General features: G+C 56.1%; 2 protein-coding genes and 1 long non-coding RNA gene across 28 annotated transcripts; 1 reads left to right on the top strand and 2 right to left on the bottom strand.

Moving 5' to 3' along the window:
* Nucleotides 1–6: 6 nt before the first annotated feature.
* LOC139079739 (uncharacterized) lies at nucleotides 7–2,618 on the bottom strand. Its single transcript, XR_011533634.1, has 3 exons — nucleotides 2,355–2,618; nucleotides 1,887–2,077; nucleotides 7–491 (listed from the first exon to the last, which is right to left on the bottom strand). It is a non-coding gene; the product is annotated as an uncharacterized lncRNA (long non-coding RNA).
* Nucleotides 2,071–21,841, top strand: CIZ1 (CDKN1A interacting zinc finger protein 1). Of its 26 annotated transcripts, none has more exons than XM_070596606.1 (18): nucleotides 2,071–2,465; nucleotides 3,398–3,542; nucleotides 3,785–3,900; nucleotides 5,789–5,860; nucleotides 7,651–7,880; nucleotides 10,310–10,403; nucleotides 10,587–10,695; nucleotides 11,207–11,901; nucleotides 12,159–12,280; nucleotides 12,921–13,118; nucleotides 13,830–13,954; nucleotides 15,297–15,384; nucleotides 15,878–15,991; nucleotides 16,194–16,346; nucleotides 17,263–17,332; nucleotides 17,558–17,679; nucleotides 17,955–18,110; nucleotides 20,674–21,841. In XM_070596606.1, exons 1-18 carry the CDS (start codon nucleotides 2,192–2,194, stop codon nucleotides 20,785–20,787), a joined length of 2,997 nt encoding a protein of 998 aa, XP_070452707.1. In that variant the 5' UTR covers nucleotides 2,071–2,191; the 3' UTR covers nucleotides 20,788–21,841. The 26 variants fall into 26 exon arrangements, with proteins under 26 accessions (XP_070452707.1, XP_070452714.1, XP_070452710.1 ...); XM_070596613.1 differs by having other exon boundaries at nucleotides 20,258–21,841; XM_070596609.1 differs by lacking the exon at nucleotides 20,674–21,841 and adding an exon at nucleotides 19,123–19,895.
* On the bottom strand, nucleotides 19,269–22,863 carry BBLN (bublin coiled coil protein). The gene is made up of 2 exons (XM_070596631.1): nucleotides 22,575–22,863; nucleotides 19,269–19,738 (listed from the first exon to the last, which is right to left on the bottom strand). The coding sequence occupies exons 1-2, from the start codon at nucleotides 22,651–22,653 to the stop codon at nucleotides 19,566–19,568; spliced, it is 252 nt and encodes an 83-aa protein (XP_070452732.1). The 5' UTR covers nucleotides 22,654–22,863; the 3' UTR covers nucleotides 19,269–19,565.
* Nucleotides 22,864–23,353: the final 490 nt, after the last annotated feature.

The raw sequence follows: 23,353 nt of genomic DNA, 5'->3' as shown, positions 1-23,353 counted from the left end.
CGAGGCTTGAATAAATGGAGACATTTACTTCATTCTTAAACGGAAAAACTTGGGATAAAGATATCAGCTCTTCTCCATGTAAACACATTTCACGCAACACCAGCTGAAATTCTGATGGGGTTGGGGGCAGGGGGAGGAGTTTGACAAAATCATTTTATAATTTAACTGAAAAAATTTACATGATTGGGAATTGGCAAGAAATTTTTTATAAAGTATAATGATGTCGGGGCCTTGTGCTATCAGGCATTAAAATATATTCCAAAATTATAATAACCACACTATGGGATATCATCACGGGAAGAGACAGGTAGCAGAATAGGTCTGGACATAGATCCACTGAGTATAAGAGTTTATTTTGTGATGAAAGTGCATCTCAAATTAGGAGGAAGAAAGAGGCCTCCAGGAGATGTGACAGCCTCTGACTTCATCTGGAATGCAAAGAGGCAGGGCCACTCTTCTCCTTCTCAACATGTTCCGTTTGGGACCTTTGCCTGCAAGGAAGTGATTAAAAGCAATTAACATGAGTCTAGCCCCAAACAGTGTCCCGAGAGTGTTCCCATCCACTATCTGGTCTGGTCTTTAAGGAGGCACCACAAGGTCATATACACTCAAAAAAATGTTCACTCCCTCCCTGTGATAAAACCATCCAAACCGCTCACAGCAAATTAGAAAAAAAGGAGAGAAAGTGAAAAACGCCCATGAGCCCACTGCACACATATTTCTTCTTTCCAAAATCAAGATCATAATGTGCACGCAGTTTTGTAACCTGCTGAGTTCACTTCACATCTCACATCATATTGTGTTTAAATATCCTTTGATATTTAAAACCTAATTTCCATGGCTGTGTGCTATTCCTGAAGAGACAGACACCAGGATTTATTTAGTTGTTCCTCTTAAGCTGATTATTTTCCACAGCTATTATAAATAATGTTTCTGTGAATGACCTGCTGGCTTTTAAAAGACTCGTTTCTGACTTTTTTCTTGGGTTAGATTCCTACAAGAAAGGTTACCAGGTCAAAGTGCAGAACACAATCAAGAGTCTTGTTAGAGAATTTGCAGATCTCTTTTCAGAAAGATGAACCAACACAGGAAGCGAGCGCTGGCTTCCCTACCTTCACCAGCATGAGCATTATTTTTAGTTTTTTTACTTTGGCAATTTGCTAAGCGTGCTCTGTGCCAGGTGCCAGTGCTGAGCATTATGTAATATCATCCTCACACTCCCCTCACCCCCGGGGACGCCCATTTTAGAGACAAGGAAACCGGCTCAGAGAGGGTTCCTGCGCCGGCCGGGATCGTGAGCTACACGGAAGCGGAGCCCGGACCCCTCCAAGGCCAGCAGCCGCATCAACCTGGTTGCGAGCCCGCAAGATTTTGCTTCGGCCCCTCCCCTCCTCCCCCACTGTCTGTGTCTTGGTTCTCACCAGAGTGAGTTTTCTAACCTGGGTGCATGTGATGCTGTCACAGCCCTCCCTAGCCCTCCCTGGCCTCCGGAGATAAAGCTCAGCTGCTTAGGCCGGTCTTTCAAGTCCCCACCATCCAGGCTGCCCTTCCACCCAAAGGCGCAACGTCCCGCTGACCCCGGCCCCGCCCCGCGCTCCGGGCACTCTAGGCCACTTTCGCGCCTCCAAGTCCAGGCGGAGTTAGGCACCTGTGCGGTCGCCCCGCGCTGCAGTAGAGCCGGCCCAGAGCTTAGGGCAGCGCTTGTCACATGACTTGCAGTGATTGGCTGACACTGCGGTCTCCGCCACGGGGGCAGGCCTCGGGTCTGCGCGTCCCTAGCGCCACCGCGCGCCCTGCCCGCACACAGTCGGCGCTTAAGGCAAAGGGAGCGAAGAGCCCAAGGCTGTTACAGTTGTGGAAGGCTTTGCTACTTAGTAACCACTAACCGACTTAGTAACTGCGCGGCTGCGGCAGCCCTGCCAGATTGTTCGGCTCAGTGACCCCGTGTGGGGACCGAGGAGAGGGGCGCCGGGACGCGGGACAGAGTCACAGTTGAAGGGTCCTCCCGGGCAGGACCATTTCAGAGGCAGGATGAGCGCCGTTTTTCATCACTGAACTCAGCCCTCCTCGCCCCGTCCTGAGTCAAATCAAAGTTGAAAAAACACTTTCAAACGGACCTCCCCGCGCCCTTCTAGGGCAATTCTTCTGCCCGCCCGCGCCTATCGCCCTCTCGTCGGGTCTCGGTGTCCCAATGGACAGCGGTCGGCTGCACGCCCCCTCCCATCCCAACCCCGCGCGGGGCCGGGGATCGCGGGACAGTGGCGGCCGCGGGGCGGTCGGTTGGGGACGGTCCTCCTGGAAGTCTCCCTCGATGTCGCCGCCAGACGACAGACCCCTCTGGACAGCAGACGGACCTTGGGCTCAGAGCCGACCCTGCCCAATGCGGAGGACGCGCGACGGAGGGTCTGCGCCGCCCGAGGCCCCCTCGCAGCCGGGAGCCGAGCCCGCGGCCCGCCAGGCGCCGGGTGAGCGGGCGCCGCCCCGCCCTGTGAGCCGGGCGTGGGGCAGGCGCTCGCGGCGCGGCCGGCGGCACCGGGACCTCCGGGCCTCCAGGGGGCGCTGCACCGGCGCGGCCCGCCGACGGGCCCTCGGAGCGGACAGGCCCCGGCGGAGGCGCTGGGGGCCGGAGCCGCGAGCGGCGAGCCGCAGGCCTCCGCCCGCGCGTGGGGGTGGCGCGACCGCGGAGGGGCAGCGGGGAGGGGACCGCGCGGGGCGGCGAGGCGCGCGCGCCGGGGACGCGGGGCCCGGACGTGAGGCTTGGGGCCCCTTGAATGGAGGCTGCGGGCTTCGCGGGCAGGTGGGGCTCCCGGATCTGATGTGTAACGCAGGCGGCACCTACAGAGGAAGCGGGGAGCGGAATGGGGGTGGGGGATTCGGGGAGAGAGAAGCCTTCCTCCTACCTTGTTCCTGGGCCAAAGTGAAAGGTTGGGGGTGCTGTTGTTATTGACACAAAATAGGCACGAAGGAGGGAGACGGTGGGAGTGTTGTCGAAGCGGGTGTGAGTGGGAGCGGCTGGCATTGGGACATGATTGGCGCAGGGCACGGCTGAAGGGTGGGCTGGGGAGACGGATTGGGGTCGGACGCTCCTCCTGGAAGGGTCGAGCTGTGGGAGTTGGAGAGATCGAGGGCGGGGTTGGGCATTTGCAGGAGAGACTGTTGGCAGGATTTGGGGGAAGTTGGAGGGAAGATACCTGAAGCCTGCTGTTAGTGGCAGATTTGGAGGTATTGAAAGGATGGGGGGCCCATGTGGCATGCTCTCGCCAGGACTGGGAGTGTAGCTGTGAAGCTCAGCGGACAGTCTCTGAGGGCCGTGGGCTGGCGTGGGTGACCATGGGTGAGAGGGGCGCTGGACTGACGTGTGGTGGGGATCCAGGCCTTCCTCCCCTGCCTCCCCCAGCCGCCATGTTCAACCAGCAGCAGCAACTCCAGCAGCAGCAGCTCCAGCAATTACAGCAGCAGCAGCTCCAGCAGCAGCAACAGATGCTCCAGCAGCTGCTCCAGCAGTCCCCTCCGCAGGCCCCACTGCCCATGGCTGTCAGCCGGTGAGTTCCCCACTGGAGGGGTGGGTGCTCTAGGCCTGCCACTCGGACCCCTCTCGGAGAATCCCCCATCGCAGCCGTTTCTCCCAGGGACATCCCGGTTTGAATCCTGGAAGTTGTCCATTCCCACCCCATGGGGATCCTCAGTCTGCAGGAGAGGGGGCAAAGAATGGAGATGAGGGGTCTCAGGAAAGAGGGAGAGTCTGGCTCACCCAGTCACCCTCTGACACCTCCTTTCAACACAGGGGGCTCCCCCAGCAGCAACCCCAGCAGCAGCTTCTGAATCTCCAGGGCACCAACTCGGCCTCCCTCTTCAACGGTTCCATGCTCCAGAGAGCTTTGCTTCTGCAGCAGTTGCAAGGTATGGCTACGGGCCCTTTCTCACACCATCTTAGTGGTAGCTCCCCAGGAGCCCCATTGCAGGAAATCTCATCAAATCCACTCAGTAACCCTGAGAGGGAACTACTGTCAGTGTCCCAGTTTACAGATGAGGACACTGAGGCTCCAGGAGGTGGAAGGCCCTAAGTTGCTCAGCTGGATGCAGGTCTATCTGATCACAGAGGTGTGCCCTTGGCCATGGTGCTGTCTTTGTGGGCCGTGCTCAGCACAGTCCCGTGACATTCATATTAGATGAGATGATAGATGGAAAGATCTATGTTGACCACCCTTCTCCACATCCCATTTGATGGATGAGGAAGCTGAGGTCCAGAGAAGGGAAGTCTTTTTCCCTTTTGCCCTGGAGCCACACAGCACAGGCAGTGGCTGAGCTAGACCAAGGCCTGGGCCTCCTGACTCCCTGGATCTCTGGGTGGGTGTCTCTAGCCCTGTGCATTAAGCTTGTGCCCTGGCCTCAGTTTCCCCATGCGGAGAGCAGTCTCTCAGTTCCTACTTCCAAGATGCTGCACCTGATATATCAGCCCCTGCAGGAGTAACCCAGGGATCCATTGACCTGGGGCCAGCTCATTTTCAGGCCCAGCGCCTCCTACAGAGTGGGCATGGCTTGCTGGGTGGTCCCTCCAGGCTGGGCACTGTGCTGGGGCCTTTGCAAACCCAATTCCTTGACTCTGCTGACAACCCTAAGGGGAGGTACACTCATGATCCCATTTTACAGATGAAGAAACTGAGGCCCAGAGAGGGGCCATGTGCCCAAGGTCACACAGCATGTAGATGTTGATTAGAGAGAGAGCTAGAGCCCAGGTCTTAGCACAGAGCTGCATTCTTAGACACCAGGCTATCCTGCCTCCCAGCAGGGCATGCAGCCAGGTCACAAGATGGGATGGTTGTCACTCTCCAGCCCCACCAGGGCCCCATGGGTGTGGCTGGTCCTGGGAGCTGACTTACAAATGATAGATGGATGGGTGCAGAGGTAAAACCACAGGGACCCATAATGTGTATATATGTATTTCCCCCTTTTTCTTTCCCACTTTAAAAGTCACACTCTTCAAAGAAATGCGAAAAAAAAATTTTATGGGCCCAGCACACTTCTGCGCTACTCTGCTATCTGAAAGAAATATTTTAAAAAGAGGATAAGAAAACCCAAATGGTCATATGTACACTCATCTCCTGAAGACAAAAGCCCCCGCAAGGTTTTGGTGGACTTCCTCCCATTTTTTTCTAGGCACAGACTTGGGGATTTGTTTATGATTGTGGTTACTGGTACACTCGAAAGGCTGCATCTTGTTTCCTTTCCACTGAGTAGAATGGCGTGCTCATTTACCACATGCCTTGACAGGCTCTGTAAAGAGTATTTTTAACAGGTGTTTAATATTCCACTGGAGGGACGTGCCCTCGCTTACCTAAGCTTCTCAGCTGTTTCTTTCTTTTTTTTTTTTTTTTTTTGGCTGTTTTAAATAACACAGGGATGAATATCATGTTTGAGATTATTTTCTTAGAATGGGTTCCCAAAAGTAGAATGACTGAGGGGCCAGCCTGGTGGCTCAACGGTTAAGTTCACACCTTCTGTTTTGGTGACCTGGGGTTCGTCAGTTCGGATCATAAGTGCGGACATGGCACTGCTTGTCAAGCCATGCTGTGGTAGGCATCCCACATATAAAGTAGAAGAAGATGGGCACGGATGTTAGCTCAGGGCCAGTCTTCCTCAGCAAAAAGAGGAGGATTGGCAGCAGATGTTAGCTCAGGGCTAATCTCCCCCCCCCCCCCGCCAAAAAAAAAGTAGGGTGACTAGGGGTGGGGGTGGTGGTGGATGTTTTATGGCTCTTGATAAGTATTGCTAAATTGCTTTCCCAAAGGACTGGACCAGTTTGCAATGCCACCAGCCGCGTATGACAGTGCCGGTCTCCCCATGCCCACAGCAACATTGGGTATTATATGCTTTTCTTTATATATATATACACATAGTTTATTAATTTGATTGGCAAAAAAGCTCTATCATTAATGTGTTCATTTACATTTCCTGGAGTGCCAGTGCAGTTGTACATTTTATATTTGTCCGTTAAACGTTCGTATTTCTTTTTGTGACTTGTCCATGTCCTTTGTCCATTTTTCTTTTTGAGTGTGCCATCTTTTATCTCACTGTTTTTAAGAGCTGGTTGGCGTTCTCGCTCTGCACATATGTGTATATGTGTTCAAGTTGATGTTAACTGAACACGTGCTGTGTACCAGGCACACTTGTGTATCTCCTGAGTCCTCATAAAGCATTGCGAGTCAAGCTCTGTTATTATGCTCATCTGACAGTTGAGGAAACTGAGCCTAAGAAGGGGACTAACTTGCTGAAGGTCACAGAGCTTGTCCTGTAGAATCTGGACTTGAGCCAGCTCTCACAGCACCATGCCATTAACCCCTGTGCTTCCTGTCCCCTCACCAGGGCAATGATTTGAACTGTCTTTTATGGCCTGAGTACTGGGCCTCCAAGTCAGATGGTGTCTGCCCTTAAGGAGTTCCCTGTGTACTTGGGTAGTGGGCAGTGGGAAGCAGCTGGTCCTAGAACAGGGAAGCCAAGGCCTCTGGGGACACAGAGAGGGTCTGGGAAGGCCTCCCAGAGGAGAAACATCTAAAGGAGGAATGAGGGATGACTGGAGGTAGTGGAAGCAGAATGACTCAGGTAGAAGGACAGAATATGCAAAGGCCCAGAGGCAGGAAGAAACCAGGCTTGTTTGAGGGACTCACGGGAGCATGTGGCTGGAGTATCATGGGGGCACATGTGGGGAGAATGGCAAGAAAGGAGGTTGGGGAGGTGGGCAGGGCTAGACCTTGCCTGGTGCGGAATGGGCTTTGTTCCTGAGCAGATATGGAAGGGTTTGGGGGTGGGTGGCGAAGTCAGAGTGTGGTTTTAGAGTGATCACTGTCTGCTGCTATCTGGTGCCAAAGCTGTGGCGGAAATTCAGACGGGATGAGGTAGCTTTGGAAGGGAGGCAGGAGTGGAGACGGAAAGGGGAGTCAGGCTGGACCGGGAAGAGGGGTAGGAGACAGGCTTGACAGGATTTGGTGATGGCTTGGATGGGGGGGGGTAAAGAGAGGGGAGAATCGGGGGACCCCAAAAGCCTGCCTGGGGCCAGTGGGTGGACAGTGGTGTCCCTCCCAGAGACCCTGGAGAAGCTACCCCTCCACTTTGTGTCTCTATTTGGTCATGGATAGAGATGATAATACCTCCCTGATGGTGGCTGGGAGGAGTGACTGAGGCATGCGTGGAAAGTGCTTAGCAAGGGCCTGGCTCCCGGTAGACTTTGATGAAGGATAGCTGGTGGTGGGAAGGGAGTGTCTCATTATTCCAGGGACCAGTCATCTTGCTGGTTCTCCCTATGGGTCCTGTGTGGATCTTTCACACACCTTAAGGTGTACCCTAAAGCATGCCTGAGGGTGAGTGGGGTTGCTGGGGGTGCTCAAGCTGCTGACCAGAGAGGCATCTGGGGAGGGAAAAGGCAGAACCTCTCCCCTCCCCAGCTGGAGCAGAAAACCAGCCCCATAGCCCCCTCCCCACCAATGCCTGAGGTGGGACTGGGCTTCGGCTCTCCTTTCTCCCCTCTGGTTGCCCTTGGGTGGGAAGGGGCCCCTTTGAAGTTATCCATGATGTTCCCATGATGCTTTGGGAGATTGACCCCTGACCCCAGCCTCTACCACCCAACCCGGTTGTGAACCCTCTTCTTGCCTACAGGTAACCTCCGCAGCTACAGCCTGGCAACTCCGAACCTGACGGCCCCCAGCCTCCCAGCCCCGCCGCTGGCCACCCCAAATCTGCAGCAGTTCTTTCCCCAGGCCACTCGGCAGTCTCTGCTGGGCCCCCCTCCTGTTGGGGTCCCCATAAACCCCTCCCAACTCAACCTTTCAGGGCGGACCCCCCAGAAACAGGCCCGGACCCCCTCCTCCACCACCCCTAATCGCAAGGTGAGTGGTGGCTGGGATGCAGCAGGTGGGGGTGGGAGAGGGCATCCTGGGTATCAGCCCAGCTCCACCCACTCTGGCTCACACTGGGCCTTGGGGCAGGTCACACCCCTATTTGTGCCTCAGTTTCCTCATCTGTAAGATGAGCCAGGCTAGGGGCAACGAAGATAAGTTGGACCTGTCTAGTGTTTCCCAAACTTCAAATATTCCTGAACCCCTGATGTGATTTTGTGATTTTTGCCATGCCCAAACACCACTAGAACTGTTATTTACCTAGTATTTCTCTCTTTAAAAAAAAAAAAAAACTGAGATATAATTGACGTAAAACATTGTGTTAATTTTAGATGTACCCTAATATTTCTCTTTAAATCAGTGCTACCCAATAGAAATAAAATGGAAGTCGTATATGTCATTTAAATTTTTCTGGTAATCACATTAATGAAGTAAAAAGAAACAGGTGAAATTAATTTTACTCATGTATTTTATTTAACCCAATATATTAAAAATATTATTTCAGGGGCCGACCCTGTGGCCGAGTGATTAAGTTCGCGTGCTCTGCTTCGGTAGCCCAGGGTTTCGCCAGTTCGAATCCTGGGCGCAGACATGGCACCACTCATCAGGCCATGCTGAGGCGGCGTCCCACATGCCACAATAGAAGGACCCACAACTAAAAATACACAACTATGTACCAGGGAGCTTTGGGGAGAAAAAGAAAAAAAATTATTTCAACATGTAATCAATATAAAAAAATGAATGAGGCATTTTACATTCCTTTTTTTGTTGTTGTACTAAATCTTTAAAATCTGGTGTGTATTTTATACATACTATCTCAGTTCAGCTTGCCACATTTCAAGTGCTCAAAAGCCACACACGTGTGTCTGGTGGCTCCTGTCTGGGGCAGAGCAGCTTTCAGTCAACTAGCTGCTTCTCAGTTACATTTATTTAAAAAGGAAACATATCACTTCTTGAAATTTTAAAAACAGTTTAAATTAATTGCCATACACAGAAGGAAAAGAAAGCAAGCTAGAGTGAAACAATGTTATATAATCCTGAATGCTACACTGTTGCCATGGAAGGTTCCAGTCAGCACTGCTTGCTCCAGGGGCATTTGAGAGGTGTTTAACTCATCAGAGGCTCTCCCTGATAAGCAGACTCAGAGAGCTGGAAAAGGAAAGAACCGTCCTGCCCCTGACCGTCCCGGCAGCTCCTCACACACACTATGCTCCTGAGAGCATTCCAGGGCAGGGCCAACACCCCCCATTTTCTGGCTGCTCCAGGGCCCGCCCACATCTGGAGGTGAGGCATTTCCCTCCAGAGGGGGGTCTTGGCCTCCAGCCTTCCAGTTGGGCCTGTCCTAAGGTGGTCTTGTCTAGGGTCTACTCCCGCCCCCATTTTACATATGCGAAAACTGAGGCTCAGAGATTGGGGTTGCCCTGGGCTGCACAGCTGTCAAGACAGACCCAGAGCCTGGGCCTCCTGACTCGCACACCAGTGCCAGTGTCGGGCAGGGTGAGAGCTGGGTAGTTTCTGAAGGGCATGGAGTCCTGGTATGATCCACATCCCCACTCAGCACTCGTTCCTCGGGCTTAGTAGGAGGGAGGGAGGCTGCAGGCGTACTCCTGGGGGCCTCCTGGGGTGCCCCGGAACCAGCCGGAGCCAAGCATTTATTAGCAAACATCTCTAAGTCCCTGCAGGGGACTCAGTGGTACAGATGGCTTGGCCTGGCCCTGCTGGAGATCTTGGGCTGGGGAGGAGGGTGGTGTTGGTGATGGGACGTTAATGCAGACATTGCTCCCATCAATTAATTAAGACTGTGGAAAATGCCACAAAAAGGAAGCCCAAAGCCCTCTGGGTCTGCACCCACTCTAGGGTCAGGAGGGCTTCCTGCAAGAAGTGCCTTTAAGGCTCTGGGTGAAGGCCTGGGGCAGGAAGAGCTCTGCAACTTTGGGGAACCAGAGAAAAGGCCATTGTGGACATAGAGAGGGTGAGGGGGAGAGTAGGGAGAGCTGAGGCTGGAGGAGTGGACAAGGGGGCAGAGGTCAGATTGCGCAGGGGGTGGGGGAGGAGGCTTCAGGCTTAGGGTAAGGAAGGAGAACTCACAGGAGAGTCTCAGCCTGAAAGAGACAAGATGTCTTCGGGTTTGCATTTTAGAAGGCTTACTCTGGCTGCTTCATGGAGGAGGGGGCGAGGAAGTCAGGAGGTGGCACCGTGGGCCAGGAGAGGGCTTTGTGTCCCCAAACCTGGGTATACTTAACAGTCAGGCAGTAAGATGGAACCCCCTAGACGCAATTCCTGAGAGGTTTAGGGTCATCTCCTGGCAGCTCTGGGGCCAGGCTCCTTCATCCTGGGGGACTGTTGCAGCCACTCTTCGTCAAGGGAGTGTTTACAACAGTGGGTGGCAGATGTCAAAGACAGTTTCTGAAAGGAAGTAGGATTCTTCTTCTCAGACGATGCCCGTGGAAGACAAGTCAGACCCCCCAGAGGGGTCTGAGGAAGCCACAGAACCCCAAACAGACACACCAGAAGGTAAGGGAGGGAGGCTGCTGACCCTTCAGAGGGGATGCAGGTTGGGGCAGGTGGGTGTGGGGCTGGTAATGAAGGCAGATCTGGGAGGCAGGGGTCTTGGTGGGGTGTGAGCCCAGGCTCTGTCTCCTGGAGCTCGTTCATGCTCTACCCAGCATCAGGTCACTCATCTAACCTCCATTCCAGACCAAGATACCTCTCCCAGCCCAGATGGCATCACTAAGGAAAAAGGCACTCCAGCACCTGAGCCCGAGTCTTGTGAGGCATCTGAGCCACCAGCCAAGAGGTCAAAGAGGTAACTGCTGCTGAAAACCTGCCCAGGGCCCAGGTGCCCTGTACTCTCCTTCCTGCAAAGGCAGGGCGTGGGCGTAGGTTGGGGGTGGGGCCCTTCAGGGGAGCTGGAGCAAGGAAAAGGCCTTGGCCTCTGACTTGGAGGAAGGTCAAACCTAATTCTGTGCTTCACCTGGGAAGGTCCCAGGCCAGACAGACTCTGGTGTCTTCACTGTGATTGAGCCCCCTGGAAGTGGGCTAGGTGGTCAGGTTGGAGGGGTGAAGATGTGCATCTGAGATCTCAGAATGGGCAGAGGGTGGGCAGCTTGGATCCATATTAGCAAGTTGTGGGAAGTGGGAGCGAGTGACTCTCAATTTATTTTGGTGAATCTGGTACCTAGAGAGCCAAAGGGGCTTCCCAAATGCTCAGCTTGTATGTGGTAGAGCTAGGATTGGAACTTGGGTCTTGCCCTTTTTGGGGAGCCCCTGGGGCCAATTGGAAGATGTGAATTTGATCTTCTTTTTATCCTTCCTAGCTCAGAGGGGCCCACAGAGAAGGGACCCCCAGGGCAGCTGCAGGCAAAGGTCCAGCCACAGGCCCGGATGATGGCACCGAAGCAGACACAGACCCCTGAGCTGCTGCCTGAGCCCCAGGAAGCCCGAGTGCAGCCATGTTTCCAGCCACGGGTTCTGCAGATCCAGGCCCAGGTGCAGCCACAGACTCAGCTACAGATGCCACCAGTGGATGTCCAGGTGCAGCCAAAGCTGCAGAAGCAGGCACAGACACAGACCTCTCCAGAGCACTTAGTGCTGCAGCAGGTGCAGCTGAAGCTGCAGAAGCAGGCAGAGCCACAGAAGCAGGTGCAGTCACAGATGCAGCCACAGGCACATTCAAAGCCCCCAAGGCAGGCTGAGCCACAGAAGCAGGTGCAGCCACAGATGCAGCCACAGGCACATTCACAGCCCCCAAGGCAGGCTCAGCCACAGCTGCAGAAGCAGGCACAGACGCAGACGTATCCACAGGCCCAGGCAGAAGCACAGCCAAGGGTTCAGCCACTGGAGCAGCCACGGGAGCAACCTCCAATGCAGTTGCCAGTGCAGCCACTGGACCAGACCCAGGGGCAGCCTCAGACCCAGTCACAGGTGTCATTGCCAGCATCAGAGCAAACACCGGTTCTGGTTCATTCCACAGTGCTGGAGACACCTCCTGACATGGTAGAAGCTAGAGCAGGTAAGTGAGCGCCAGCTCCCAGCTGGCCTGGTGGTGGGACAGTTCTGCCCGAACCCTTCGTTCCTCCCCTGGCACTGTCCAGCCCTGACTGGGTGCTGCCTGGGACTGAGCATTGGGCCTGGAACCAGAGTTCAGAGCCATCCACACCAGAAGCCTCAAGGTCCTGGCTGTGGGAAGAGAAGGTGGCTTGGGCCTGGGTCTCTCTGGGCCCAGGTGGGAGACGGACTCTGGGAAACAGAGCACGTCTGTCATTTCAGGCCTGGAGGAGGCCTCGCCGGAGCCAGCAGGTGCCCAGGTCAGCATGGAGGAGAGCCAGGAGGAGTTGACCAGTGGCCTGGATGTGGGAGAATGTGAAAAAAGAGCAAGAGAGATGCTAGGGGTGGGTAGAGATGCTAACGTGGCAGCATGAGGGCCACAGCGGCCAGTGGCAGGATGGCCTCTTTCTGCCCCAGCCCCCATCTGGGCCCCCTCACGCTTCCCCACCTGTGAAATGGGACAGCAGCCCTCTGCCGGGGCTCGTGGGCAGACCAGACTGGGTTTGACGGTGATTCATCAAATGCTCATGCTGTTTGCTGCCTTCACATGCCCTGCCCGGAGACACTTTCCGTCATGAGTCCCTTCCAGCCTGCTCCTCCCTACACTAGAGACCCCAGACCCCTCACACGGGTCACGTTGCCTGTGTGAGGGAAGCCTGGGCCTTGGGTCCCAGTTCTGCCTCATAGTGTAATTGTAGCCAAACCCATTCTCTTCTTTGTATCTCAGCTTCTCCATCGGTCATGTGAGGGGTCACGTGGGATGGACTTTAGAGTTAGGCGGACCTGGGTTTGACTCCCGACTGTAGCACTTCCTAGCTGTGTGAGCTCGGGCAGTCACCTAACCACTCAGAGCCTCAGTTTCCCCATCTGTAAAGTGGGCCACCAGGAGGGCCTGATGAGACAGTGCTGGTGGATGTGTAGTGCTGGGGCTGGCCCACCCTAAGCTCCCAGCTGGTGGTAGCTCTGCTCCTGTTCCCGGCGCAGATGTGGGGTGCCGGGGGCTCCCTGAAGGTCACCATCCTGCAGAGCAGTGACAGCCGGGCCTTCAGCACCGTCTCCCTCGCACCCGGACCGCGTTCTGGGGACTCCACCTCCGCCGCCCCCGCCACCGCCAGCGCGCCCTCTAAGCAGGCCCTCCAGTTCTTCTGCTACATCTGCAAGGCCAACTGCAGCAGCCAGCAGGTGCCGCCAGCGGGCCCCGGGATGGGCGGGTCAAGTGGGCAGAGTGGAGGGTTCGGGGTCTGGAGGGGATGCCCAACCTGCCCGTTCCATGGCTGCCTGATGGCCACTCAGGGCATTTGCTCAGAAAACATTTCCTGACTAGCCAAGGAGGCAGGATTTTAGAGCCAGGCTGACCTAGTTTGAATCGGCCCTGACCAGCTGTGTAGACCTCAGAAGGTGAATTCCACCCTTTGTGCCTCAGTTTCCTCCTGCGTCAAATGAAGAGACATTTAGAACCCACCTCACTGGGTGGTTCTGAGGATTCAGAGACTTGACATTGAAGTCAGGAGCCCCAGGCCTGGCCTAGAGTGAGCACAGCATTAATAACAGCATTATACTCCCATTATTACTACCCTTGCTCTTGTTCCCTCCGTGACTCTGTGCCTCACCTGAGCAGAGCCATGGGCACCTGGAAGTTAATCAGACCGCTCCTTGTCTCTGAGGCGCTCACAGTCTCCCGGAGGAGTAGGAGCTCTGCCTGCTGTGTGCGCCCTCTGTGCCTCAGTTTACCATCCTTCTCTGACCCACAGAGTTGTTGTAAGAGGAATGGCCTCATAGCCACGGTGGGGTGGCCATGAAGCCAAAGTTGAAGGCCTTCTCCCCAGGCCCCACCCATGCCTGCTGTTCCGGGGCTCACTCCTCACACCCATCCCTCCCTCTCGCCCACCACAGGAGTTCCAGGACCACATGTCGGGGGCCCAGCACCAGCAGAGGCTCGGGGAGATCCAGCATATGAGCCAAGCCTGCCTCCTGTCCCTGCTGCCTGTGCCCCGGGATGTCCTGGAGAGAGAGGACGAGTGAGCGGGGAATCTCAGGGCCTCTGTGCTGGGGGGGTGGGCTGTCTCGCAGGCCAGGCAATGCCAGGAGGGGCCCCGAATCTACCATCTGCAAGGCCTGCCTCTGGGCTAAGCAGTGCCGTTGCCCAAAGGCCTCTTCACACTGTGTGGCCTTGGACCTCAGTTTCCCTCATCTGTAAAATGGCCTGGTGCAGGGTGTCATGCAGGAATTCGTGCATGACACCTGACCCTCAGCTCCAGATCTCCCATTTTTTTGGGAGAATCCAGAAACCCAGATTTGTGTGTGAAATCTCACTTTAAGAAGAGCCGCTCTGCGTGGTATTGTAGTCTGTTCTCGAGCGTTAAACCTTGCCCTGCCCACTGCCCTAGGACTAATACTCAGGTGAAATAATCATGAATACAGGAGAAAGGTGACTCATGAAGATGTTCCTTGCAGAGTAAATGTAATGGTGAAAAAAAATTTAATTGGAAATGATCTAAAATATCCAGAACTAGGGAATTAGATCAGTTAAGCCTTGTCCACTCTGTGGAATGACTGATAAATAGGACAGAGGCAGGGAATTCATGATAATGTGGAAACATATGTGTGATGTAATGTCAGGCTAGAACAGATTCAAAATTGCACTAGCAGAATGAACTTGATTATATAAAAATACATCTTGTGACTCAAGAAAACCAGAAGGATGGAGCTCAAGATGTTAACAAACTCCAGATGGAGGGGAGTCATTGAACTGTCTGCTGATGACGTTTCCCCTTGAGTCTTGACTTGACCCAGTGGGGCCACACAGAATGTGGCAGTCCTGCAGATGGGCTGCCTGTCCTCCCGTCATCCAACAGTCAGAAACTCTGGGCTGATCCCCTTCAGGGCCTGCGGGTCCTGGGATGGAGTCCTGGCCTCCCAGAGCTCACCACAGTCCATCAGGGGCAGAGAAGGATCAGGTGCTCCCAGTCCATCGTGGAAAATGCTGTGGCAGCGGCACTTTGGGGCCTCAGAGGGGGGCCTGGCTTCCTGGGAATGGGGGAGGGGCAAGAACAGCTCTGGGAACAACAGGACATTTAGACTAAAGGATAAAGAGTTTTCAAGGCCAGATATCCTCAGTTGTGTCACTGTCCTGGTGGCCTCCTGGTATCCCAAATGCTTCTAAATCTCATTTTTCCCCCAAGTTTCCTTAGTTATTCTTATTCAAGTATTCTTCCAGATGAATCTCAGAACCATTTTGTTGAGTTTCCAAAAAAGATCCTGTTGAAATTGTGCCACATTCACGGAGCATCTGGGAGAGCTGCTGTCTTTCCGATGGGGACATAGTGTCACCCTATGCTTGTTTTGATTCTCATGATTCAGAGAGCCCCCACCGAGGCGCTGGTGCAACACCTGCCAGGTCTACTACGTGGGGGACCTGATCCAGCACCGCAGGACACAGGACCACAAGGTAAGAGGACCCGCATGCTGCGAAGGCACCCACATGAGCTGTCACCGAGCCGAGGGCTGGGAAGGAGGGAGCCCAGGCTGGGAGTGGAAAGTAAATGTCAGTCTTTGTCTCCGCACACATAACTCATAAGTGTGGCTTCTCAATGAGTCAGTCCTGTTTCTTCTTTGGGCTTCGGTTTCCCCATCTGTCCAGTGTGGGCAAGGCACCGTCTCACCCCACCATTCAGCCACAGGGTTTGTGGGGGTCCTCTTGGCGGCTCCCTCTCTCCCTGTCTCCTCTCTGTCCTGTCTCTGTTGCCATCTGCCATCCCATCTCATAGCCCATGGCACAGGGAGGGGTTATGTTGGCCCATGTTCTGGTACAGGGGCAGAGCACAGCCAGCTGATTACGGGTGTGGTGGCCTGCAGCTGGGAAGCGAGGTCTCACTGGGCACGGCCTGGCTGCACCTGGGGACACTGCTGGCTGCCCACTTGGCCTGCCCTCCTTTCCCCAGATCGCCAAACAATCGCTGCGACCTTTCTGCACTATTTGCAACCGCTACTTCAAGACCCCCCGCAAGTTTGTGGAGCATGTGAAGTCCCAGGGGCACAAGGATAAAGTCAAGGAGGTAACCCCAGCTCCCTCAGAGGAAGACAGGCCCAGAGAGGTACAGAGCCTTGGCCAAGGCCACACAGCAAGTTGAGGTTTATCCCAGCCTGAACTCATAGCAGGTCCAGAGGAACTGGAGCCTTCTGGGGTGCGGGGTGGACGGGGCGTGGCACCTTGGCTGCCCAGAGCTGACCTGAGCGCTGGCCCACTCCCCTGGGCAGCTGAAGATGCTTGAGAAGGAGATAGCTGGCCAAGATGAGGACCACTTCATCACGGTGGATGCCGTGGGCTGCTTTGAGGGTGATGAAGAAGAGGAGGACGACGATGACGAGGAAGAAGAAGAGATCGAGGTTGAGGAGGAATTCTGCAAGCAGGTGCTTGGGAGGGGGGTGTGTGGGAGGCAGGCTGGACTCCAAGCCCAGGAGGGACCTCGCCCCACCTCCCAGGGGCCGAGAGGCAGCGTGCGGCATTTGTAGGCACTAACGCATGCCCCATGTAGTGTTAACAGGAACTATATACTGTGTGACTATATGTAAATATACACCATGATGACTACAGGGTGGCAGGTGAAATATGCAGGGGCCTCGAAGCCTGGCTGAAATTTTGACCTGTGTTGAGGAAGGGAAGGGTCAGCCTAGGCCAAGGGAACAGCACCAACAAAGGCACAGAGGGGGGACTGTGTGGTGTATACAGGAAAGATCAGTGTAAGATGATGATGCCGATGATGATGGTGATGATGGTGATGATGATGATGATGATGATGATGATGATGGTGATGGTGATGGTGATGGTGATGGTGATGGTGATGGTGATGGTGATGGTGATGGTACTGAGAATAGTCACCATTTTTGGAGCACTCCCCATATGCCAGGCGTGTACCAAGCATTTTCCCGGCAGAATCTCACCGGCTTGGATGCCAGGCAGTGAGTTCACACTCATAATGCCCCAGCTCCGCCGCCCCCATGAGTGAGGAGCTGGAGGAGCCTGCATTCTTTTCAGTCTAACAAATGTTTCTGAAGCACTTGTTTGGGGCCAGCCCTGGTGCTGGACACCAGGGATGTGTGGGGACCAAGGCCTGGCCTCTGCTCTCACAGAGCCCGCCCATTGCAGTCCAGGGTGGTGAGGGGGCAGCCGAAGGGGGGGTCGCAGAGGGGCTGTGGATGGAGGGTCGCAGGTTAGGGGTGAGGCTGGCTTTGCTACTCAGCAGTCAGCAGTGGCGTGACCCCGGGCAAGCCCCTTGGCTTCTCTGAGCCTCAGTTTCCTCTGCTCAGAACACTTGCATGTTTCCAGGTGAGGTCCAGAGATATATCCATAGAGGAGTGGAAAGGCTCGGAGACCTACAGCCCCAACACCGCATATGGTAAGAGCGCAGCCCTGACCCCACCTGCAGGAGCTGTGGCCCTCGGGCCCAGCCCCCAGGCGACCCCCCAGATCCGAGCCACAGCATCCTGGCCAGCCAGGCTAGCCCTCCTCGTCCTCTTCTCTTCTCCCACCCAAAGGGTGAGGGAGCAAATGGGCCCCTGGAGAGGGCAGGACACCTGGCTGGCGCCGGGGATGTGAGTGCACAGACCCTGCCATCCCCCAGGTGTGGACTTCCTGGTGCCCGTGATGGGGTATATCTGCCGCATCTGCCATAAGTTCTACCACAGCAACTCGGGGGCGCAGCTCTCCCACTGCAAGACCTTGGCCCACTTCGAGAACCTGCAGGTGAGCCGGACCTCCTGCCTGCCCCCTGCCCTGCCCAGGGGCTCAGACTCCGCCCAAGCTGATGGGGATGGCCAGTGGCCACCTCCCTCCTGTGCTTGGCCTCAGTCCTTGGGCACAAGGGGAATCAGAGCCCGGGTGAGCCAAGGTCTTCCTGCTGTTGGTGTCGGGGGCGCTGAGGGCCAGGGTGAGCTCTGGCCCAGGGAGGCCGAGCGTATTGCACAGGGTCACACAGCACAGGGAGGAAGCTCTGCCTCACCTGCGCCCTCTGTGTCCAGAAATACAAGAAGGCCAAGAACCCCAGCCCCACCTCCAGGCCTGTGAGCCGCCGGTGTGCGATCAATGCCCGCAACGCCTTGACTGCTCTGTTCACCTCTGGTGGCCGCCCGCCCAGCCAGCCCAGCGCCCAGGACACAGCAAAAACCTCCAGCAAGGTGACGGCCCGGCCCCCTCTACCTCAGCCCCCACTGCCCCGGCGCTCGACCCGCCTCAAAACCTGATAGCAGGAGCTCCCAGGCCCCCCGTCTGGGTCCAGACCTGCTTAGCTGTAGGAGTCTGTGTGGAAACTTTGACATGGTTGGTGTTTTTACTCAAAATCCAATAAAAGAAGGTAGTTTGGCTGTACAGTTCCCACAGCCCTTGTGTCCGGGGGCAGAGGGGAAGGGGGCACCCGGCCAGCTCTCAGCCAGCGCCCAGCCTCTCTAGCAGCGTGGCAGCAGAACCGGAAGGCTCTCTAAGCAGGGGCTCTGCGTTCACAAAGCGCTTCACCTCTCTGAGCCTCAGCTTCCCTCTTAATAATGTATCAGGGCTAGGGAAGCACCTTCAAGTAAGATCTCATTTAATCTTCACAATGACCCTAGGAGGCGGGTCTTGTCATTATCTCCAAATTACAGATCAAGAAACTGAGGCCTAGCAAGGTCAGGTGACTTGCTGAAGGTCATATGTTTGGTGAGTGGCTAGGATTTGACGCCAGGCCTGAGCTCTGGACCCTGTGGAAGTTCAGGTGCACGAGAGTGGACCCTCGCTGCTCTTCAGGGTCTGAGTTTGTGGTTCACTAGTGGTGGGGGGGCGGGTAGGGCCCGCCCTTCTCGTCAGGCAACTCTATGATGAATCATCAGTAAATGGGCCCAGGCTGAGGTGGCTCTCTACTTCTGCTATTTCCCCATCTAGAAAGACCCTTAGAGATAGCCAACCAGACCAACCTTGTTATTGGCCAGCTGAGGAGACTGAGGCCAAGAACAGGAGGGCAGTGCCCAAGGTTGCACAGCATGTCTTGGTGTTGGTTGTCTTGGTGAAAGGCCCTAGTACCCAGAGAAGCTGAGAGCATCATACAGGGTCACACAGCATGTCTGATGCTGTTTCAGCCAGGCTGGGAAAGCAGCTGCTGGCTAGGAGCACACCAGGTGGGGAGGAAGCCCTGACCTCACTTGTGCCCTCTGTGTCCAGAAATACAAGAAGGCCAAGAACCCCAGCCCCAACACCAGGCCCGTGAGCCACCAGTGGTGATCACCTCCTGGAAGGCCTCCACTGTCCTGTTCACTTCTGGCGGCCCCTGGGACCCTCATCCTGGGAAACAGAGGAGAGAGGCGCAGTGGTGTTGGAGCCCCGTTTAATGTGGACGCTCAAGGCCTGGGCAGAGTGGGGAGTGCCCAGGGATTGGGCAGGCAGACAAGGTGGGTGGGTTGTGGGCATACTCCTGGCCCCAGGAGGGGATGCTGGGCAGTGTGGGCTGGCTCAGGCACCCCAAGAGGAATACGAGAAAGGTGGCCCAGGCAGGCAGACCCACCAGGGGACCCGCAGGCCAGCCCTTGAGAAGGTATCTAAGCCAGGTGGTGAGTGCCCAGGCCAGAGCCTGGCCAGGGAGGGGCCTGGGTGGGGACTCCGGGAGCCTAGGGGCTGGCATCGCTGGGGGCCTCCCCGAGCTGCTGCTGGAACTCAAGCCGCGTCTGCCGGTTGGACTCAAGCAACTCCTGGAGGCGGGCGTGGAGGTGGTCGTTCTTCTCCTCCAGGTGGTCCAGACAGGAGTTGATCTGGTCCAACATGGAGTTGATGGCAGCGTATTCTGGGAGGAAGGGGAAAGAGAGCCAAGGTCCCTCGCCTCCTCAGGGTTCACAGACACCCTCCCCCACCATGGGCAAATCCCTCCTCCTTCCTGAGCCTCGGCGTCACCATCTGGAAAATAGGTGGATACCAAAAGAGGAAAGGCTTTGGAAAAATCATACCTAGTGCATCGTCGTTTTTTCTAGGGTTAGGGTGGTCATGGGGAGGTCAGCCAGACAGTGTCCTGCCTGGAAAATCCTGCCAGGTGCCAAGTCTCCTCTCCATTTCCTTCATCAGCTGCCTAGAGGCCAGAGCCCAGGCAATCAAGGCCTCTGCCCCCAGGCAGGCACTACTCTCCAGCCTTTCTGTGGCTCTCTGCCCTTGGGGATGAAGCACCCCACAGGCTCTAAGGCCCCACTCCCCTCTCTAGTGCTGCCCCTGCCCGCCTCTAGCCCTTTCTGCCCCATCCCTGCTCCTGTCTCGAGCCCCGCCTCTCATGTCTTTTCCTTTGCTCTCTCACACCTGCCTTTGCCCACCTCAGGCCCGTTGAACATGCTGTTGCCTCTGCCTGGAATGCGCTGTGTCCTCCTTCTGTCTTCCTTCCCTCCTCTCCTCCTGGATGAGTCCCACTCGTCCTTCATGTCTCAGCATGGATGACACACAGGGAGTCCTCCCAATGCCCCAGGTGGACCAGGCCTCTATTCCTGAGCCCCTGCCCTCCTCACACCTCTACGGCCCTCACCTCCGGATTGCCTGCCGTGATTATCTGTGTGCTGGTCTGTCTCCCCTACCAGACTGTAGAGCTCCATGAGAGGTGGGATGGTCTTGCGTCCACTGCTGTGTCCCTGGTGCCCTCACTGGTACACAATAACCATTTGTTGAATGAATGAATGGGTGAATGAATGAAGCCTGACTGCCCAGCCTTTCTGCCTTTGCTTAACTGTCCCTGCCACCCAGAATGCCTCAAGCACAACAGCCATTCAAGGACCAGCTCAAAATGCCTCCTCTTCCGAGAAGCCTTCCGTGGTCTCCAGAAGAAACCATCACTCCCTCCACCATGGCCACTCCTGACCTGCTTCTCTCAGCAACACAATATCCCTTAGGACCCAAGGTCTGGGCCTGTGCCCACTGCGGGACCCAGTTCTGAGCCAGCCCATGACTCAGATACACTCAGCTGCCAGCTTTGGACAAAGGGGAGGTGGCTGGCAGTATCTGGAAAAGGCCAGGGCTGGAGGAGTGCGGTCTGGGATATGGATGCGAATGTGTCTGCATTCTGGGGGAAGAGCACCCATCGCCCAGAGCTGGCCCACCTCACAGAGACCAGAGTCCTGGAAGGTCGCTGCTGGCTCTTACATTCCAACCCCCTTGTGGTACAAATGGGGAAATTGAGGACCAAGAAGGAGGAGACCTGCCCAGGGTCCTCCAGCTGGTTCGTGGCAGAGCCAAAATTCAGACTTGGTGACCAGGGGCACTTGGGTTTTAGTCCCAGCTCTGCCCCATCCCAGCAAGTCACGGCACCTTTCTGGAAAAGGTGGTGAGAACTGGTTTTTGTGAGGATTCATCTGTATCAAGAACTCAGACAAGGTCTGACCACAGCGAGTACTTACAGATGGTCATTACCGTCAACAATTCGCATTCCGTGTCATGAGACACAGGCCGGGAGAAGGATGGGGGAGGTGAGCATTTCCACACCACTGGGGCCAGACTTTATCTGTGTCAATGGCACTTCCCAGGTCCAAACCTTTGCCTTTCACTTGGGACACCCTCCTCCCCGCTGTGCTAAGTCTCATGAATCTGCCAACATCCACTCGTGTGACTCCTGGGAGGCCCTTCCTCACGCTGCCACCACAGCTGCCGTGTCATCACACACATCTGGCCACTGTTCACTAGTAGTGTCCGGGGTCAACCAGCCAGCCCGCCACTTACCCCACTGGGAGTGGGAGGTCCTCTACCTCCTCATTAAACGCAGACTGTGGGTGATGAAAGTGTTCTAAAACTACTGTGGTGATGGATGCACAACTCTGTGGATGACCTAAAACCCGCTGAATTGTACAACTGAAATGGGTAAATTGTATAGTATGTGGATTATAACTCAATAAAGCTGTTACCCAAAAGAAAACAAAAAGCAGACTCCATACGTGCCCCACATTTACTAAGTCCTGTTAATAACCCAGTCTTCATTACACTAAAGAGAATAATGACCACTTACTGCACTAGCATGCTTGGAACCTACCTAGTATCTTCCGTTCGTTTTCCTATTTAATCCTGACACACTGCAGTAGGAGACACTAATCATTATTCTTAATTCACAAATGGAGAAACTAAGGCTCGAGAAGACGAGAAGGGAGCTAATGGTTCTCTCTCCACCTCCCACCCCCCCACCCCGTGCTGTGCAGGCAACAGGCTGCTTTGTAAGCAAGTCACCGTCGCCAAGCCTCCACCAGCAAAGGGGGCCGGGGATGCTGACTCAGCAGGGCAGGCGCGCCCACCCAGACAGCCCCTGCTGCTGAGCCAAGGCGGTCCACAGGCCCCGCCCCCTCAGGAGCCTCCGTCTCCTCAGGGGCTGAAGGAAACGGCTGGGGCAAATCCCAACAGGGCGAGTGTCCCTGAAGCGGCCTCAGTTTCCCCGTCCGCGAAACGAGGCCAGCTCCCATAGTTCTCGAACGCTGCCGTTTCTGGGGACCCGCTCACACGGAGGTGCTGGCCCTGAACGCCGAAACGGCACCTGCAGCTCGCGACCCGCCCAAGGGTGGGAGAGGCTCCGAGGTCCCTTCCAAGCCCCCATCCCGGCCCCGATCCGCCTTTCCAACAGGGCACCCCCGGAAAGCAAAGGTCGCTTCAGCAGCCCCCCGAGTCACCTGCTTCCCCGAAGCCGTCGTCCTCGCCTTCCGCGCCCGCCTCCACCGGCACGCCCAGGTCCCCGTTGGGGCCCGACATTGCGGGCTCGGGCGCCGCAAGGGCCGCGGACGATGGAACAGCGCCGGGGGAGAGCCGGCGCCGTGCGGAAGGTGCAGGCGGAGGAGCGAACGCCGGGCCGGAAGAGCTGAGCTGCTCGGCTGAACGCGGCGGGCGGCCGGGGCCCCGCCCCCAGGGCTGGAGCCGCAAGGCCCGAACCCCGCCCCCTAACTCCGCCCCCGCCCGCCTCCAGACTCCGCCCCCGAGCCTCTAGCCCCGCCCACACCCTGCCTCAAGTCTAACTCCGCCCACCCCCACGTGCGCGCGAGCCCGGCTCCTCCCCTGGCCTCGGGGCGGGGCCGTCCCGGGGCTGCCGGCTGAGAACCCCAGTTGCTGAGGCTCTGGCCCTCAGCTAGGGCGAGCGAGTCCCCACTCTGCCCCATCCTGCCGCTGGGGATCTGAGGGCCCTCAAACCGGCGCCTCCGCGTGGGCGAAATCTGAAACGCGTGGTTTCTAAGACAAACCCCCCCGGCACCCCCCCACCCCCACCCCCCCCCTCCCCCGCCTCCCCTCACCAATATGGGGAAAATTTCCGTTCACAGCCTCCTTGAGAGTCACCGTCTGTGGCTGCCCGTCAGGGAAGGCTTTGGGATAAGCTGGGCCCAGCTGCCACCATCCTCCACCCCTTTTACCAGCTGGGAAGGGAGGGTGCTGAAAGTGTGCCTGGGGGCAGCTGGGCGGA

Source organism: Equus przewalskii, chromosome 26 (genome assembly GCF_037783145.1).
Source record: "Equus przewalskii isolate Varuska chromosome 26, EquPr2, whole genome shotgun sequence".
NCBI classification, from domain to species: Eukaryota; Metazoa; Chordata; class Mammalia; order Perissodactyla; family Equidae; genus Equus; species Equus przewalskii.
Note: the sequence above shows the minus strand (reverse complement) of the source record. Positions and strands in the feature narration are given on the sequence as shown.

What these genes read in the sequence shown, in the direction of transcription:
- CIZ1 (XM_070596606.1), top strand. Translation starts at nt 2,192, where the DNA reads ATGGACAGCGGTCGGCTGCACGCCCCCTCCCATCCCAACCCCGCGCGG. An exon ending in GCAGGACACAGGACCACAAG is followed by an intron (nt 15,385 to 15,877) that starts GTAAGAGGACCC and finishes TCCTTTCCCCAG; the next exon opens with ATCGCCAAACAATCGCTGCG. An exon ending in ACAAGGATAAAGTCAAGGAG is followed by an intron (nt 15,992 to 16,193) that starts GTAACCCCAGCT and finishes TCCCCTGGGCAG; the next exon opens with CTGAAGATGCTTGAGAAGGA.
- BBLN (XM_070596631.1), bottom strand. Translation starts at nt 22,653, where the DNA reads ATGTCGGGCCCCAACGGGGACCTGGGCGTGCCGGTGGAGGCGGGCGCG. An exon ending in CGACGGCTTCGGGGAAGCAG is followed by an intron (nt 19,739 to 22,574) that starts GTGACTCGGGGG and finishes CCTTCCTCCCAG; the next exon opens with AATACGCTGCCATCAACTCC.